Source organism: Engraulis encrasicolus, chromosome 22 (genome assembly GCF_034702125.1).
Source record: "Engraulis encrasicolus isolate BLACKSEA-1 chromosome 22, IST_EnEncr_1.0, whole genome shotgun sequence".
NCBI lineage: Eukaryota > Metazoa > Chordata > Actinopteri > Clupeiformes > Engraulidae > Engraulis > Engraulis encrasicolus.
In genome coordinates, this window is record NC_085878.1 from 26981218 (window position 1) to 26983717 (window position 2500).

The window sequence follows — 2500 nt, forward strand, 5'->3', positions numbered from 1 at the left end:
CATTCTCTCTCTCTCTCTCTCTCTCTCTCTCTCTCTCTCTCTCTCTCTCTCTCTCTCTCTCTCTCTCTCTCTGTCTCTCTCTCTCTCTCTCTCCTGACTGCAGTACCCTGGATGATGAGAGCACTAACCTTCGGCAGCAGAAGCTGGACAGACAGGTGAGTCAGGGACACGCACCTCATCTCTCATCTCTCTCTCTCTCTCTCTCTCTCTCTCTCTCTCTCTCTCTCTGCCTCTGTCGTCCTCTCTCTCTCTTTCTCTCTCTCTCTCTGCCTCTGTCGTCCTCTCTCTCTCGTTCTCTCTCTCTCCCTCACTCTATCTCTTTGGCCACTCTCTTCGGTCCTCTCTCATTCTGTCTACCCTCTATCTCTCTCGCGTCAATGACTTTTGTCTCAAGTGAAAGTGCCTGTGAGTGTGCTATCGAGGTCATCCTGCCCAGGCTCAAACCTCACAGCAAATTCCAATATGTGAGACAAACAAGCCACAGTAATAAGTGCGCTAAAACTTTGGCTTCCAGCAAAGTCAATAATATGTCTGTATGAGACTTCAGGAGGGAGGTTTACTAACATTCCACACCCTGCTTTGCTAGTTCAAGTAGATGCATCTTTGCTTGCAGTTTGAGGGGGTATATTTGTTCTTGTTAATGCAGTGTACTTTCACTCTGATAGTAACCACTGCACTAGTATGGAGAAGTCCAGGGACACAGCTCTCTGGTAGCAGCTAGTGTGTGTTTGTGTGTGTGTGTGTGTGTGTGTGTGTGTGTGTGTGTGTGTGTGTGTGTGTGTGTGTGTGTGTGTGTGTGTGTGTGTGTGTGTGTTTGTGTATGCGCGTTTGTGTGTGTGTGTGTGTGTGTGTGTCTGTGTCTGTGTCTGTGTCTGTGTCTGTGTCTGTGTCTGTGTCCAACATGATCTCCAAAAATTACGTGCTCCTGGACACGGATGTTAAAGGGACACTGTGCAGGAAATGGTCAAAAAGGGTACTGCAACTATGCTGCTCATTGAAACTGGGCTGCCAATTGCCAAATTTGATCTTTACATGAAAGTTTTCTTAGTAAAAAACAAGTATTTTCTAGTATGGTCCAAGTAGAGTCATTTTTGCAGCTAAACATGGCTATTTTTGGAAATTCAAAATGGCAGACCATGGAGAAGATCCCCCTTTACATGTATGAAAAGTGCAATTTTCCCAGTCATAATGAATACTTAGAATTTGATGGTGGTGGTAAGTATTCATGAAAACGGTAACATTAGTGAATGGGCAGCATGAATTCTGGAAATAAACAACTAAAAATCTCACACAGTGTCCCTTTAAGGACACAAAAATTTTGTCCAGAAGCACAGATTTTGCCAAAATTCCGTGCTCCTGGACACGGAATTATTTTCCGTGATGGACACACAGAAGTGCTCTCTCTATACTCCCACAGTTCTATGTTTCCACAGTCTTGTGTTTTCTCAGGATTTTTCTAATTTCAAATAATTTTCCTAAAAAAAACATTTCTTACTGACAGGTTAGGGTTAGGGATTGTTTTGTTCTGGGCTCAGCTAGTTTTCTTTCATTCATTCATCATATGAATTTGGTAGCCTAGCAACCAACTGGAAAAGGTATGTCTTTAATGACAGGTTAAGGTTAGGGAATGTTTTGGTCAGGGCACAACTTAAATTGCTATAGCATTATTTTGTTTAGGATTAGCATTTGGTATGTATTTTCTAATGATACAGGTAGAGTTAACACAGAGCTGTGGTAATAGCCTTTAGGAAGCACTTCCGTGTGCCCATCATGGAAAACAATTCTGTGTCCAGGAGCACGGAAAACAATTCAGTGTCCAGGAGCACAGAATTGTGGCAAAATCTGTGCTCCTGGACACGGATTTCATGTCCTTAACATCCGTGTCCAGGAGCACAGAATTTTTGGAGATCAGGCTGCTGTGTCTGTGTCTGTGTCTGTGTGCGTGTGCGTGTGCGTGTGTGCCAGCTAAATTGTGCTTGTGCCGTGCCGCACAGTTAGACATTTATTTTTTTTTTTTAACTGCAGTTTGGGTGCAGTCAATAATGCAGAAATGAACAAGCTGCCTACTCCTTGCAACATTCAGCAAAGTATTTAACTATTTAAGTGACTGCTGTGTGGCTGTAGTGGAAGAGACAAAATGTTGCCCTCAAGCTCCAAAAAGACGTCTTCCTGTGATTTGTTTTTGTAAGAAATTGTTTTGTTTTTGAATCAATTTTGATAGAATAGTGAGGGTATAGTGGCAAGACTGTCAATGTGGTGCCAGGGTTGGCAGGTTCAACCTGTTCAAAACACTTTGTGAACAAGTTTAGCATAATGCTACAGTTGTCTTGTTTAACATTGACAATTGAATTTCATATTTCGCCGTCCCTTGTCATTGAGCCACTTGACATTTTTGGGGGCAATCTGTCTTTACTTTTGTACAAAAAATGGAAACACTATTTGAAATTCCCCTAACCTAACATACCGGTATATACAAAATACACACTTATAAAAAAACCTG

The 2500-nt window shown here is 42.3% G+C and overlaps 1 protein-coding gene across 1 annotated transcript in view; it reads left to right on the forward strand.

Moving 5' to 3' along the window:
• Positions 1–2500, forward strand: part of tub (TUB bipartite transcription factor) — a 66544-nt gene that overhangs the window by 14446 nt on the left and 49598 nt on the right. The window contains exon 2 of the mRNA XM_063187819.1: positions 104–155. Coding sequence (XP_063043889.1) covers positions 104–155 — 52 coding nt within the window. The remainder of the gene's footprint in view (positions 1–103; positions 156–2500) is intronic.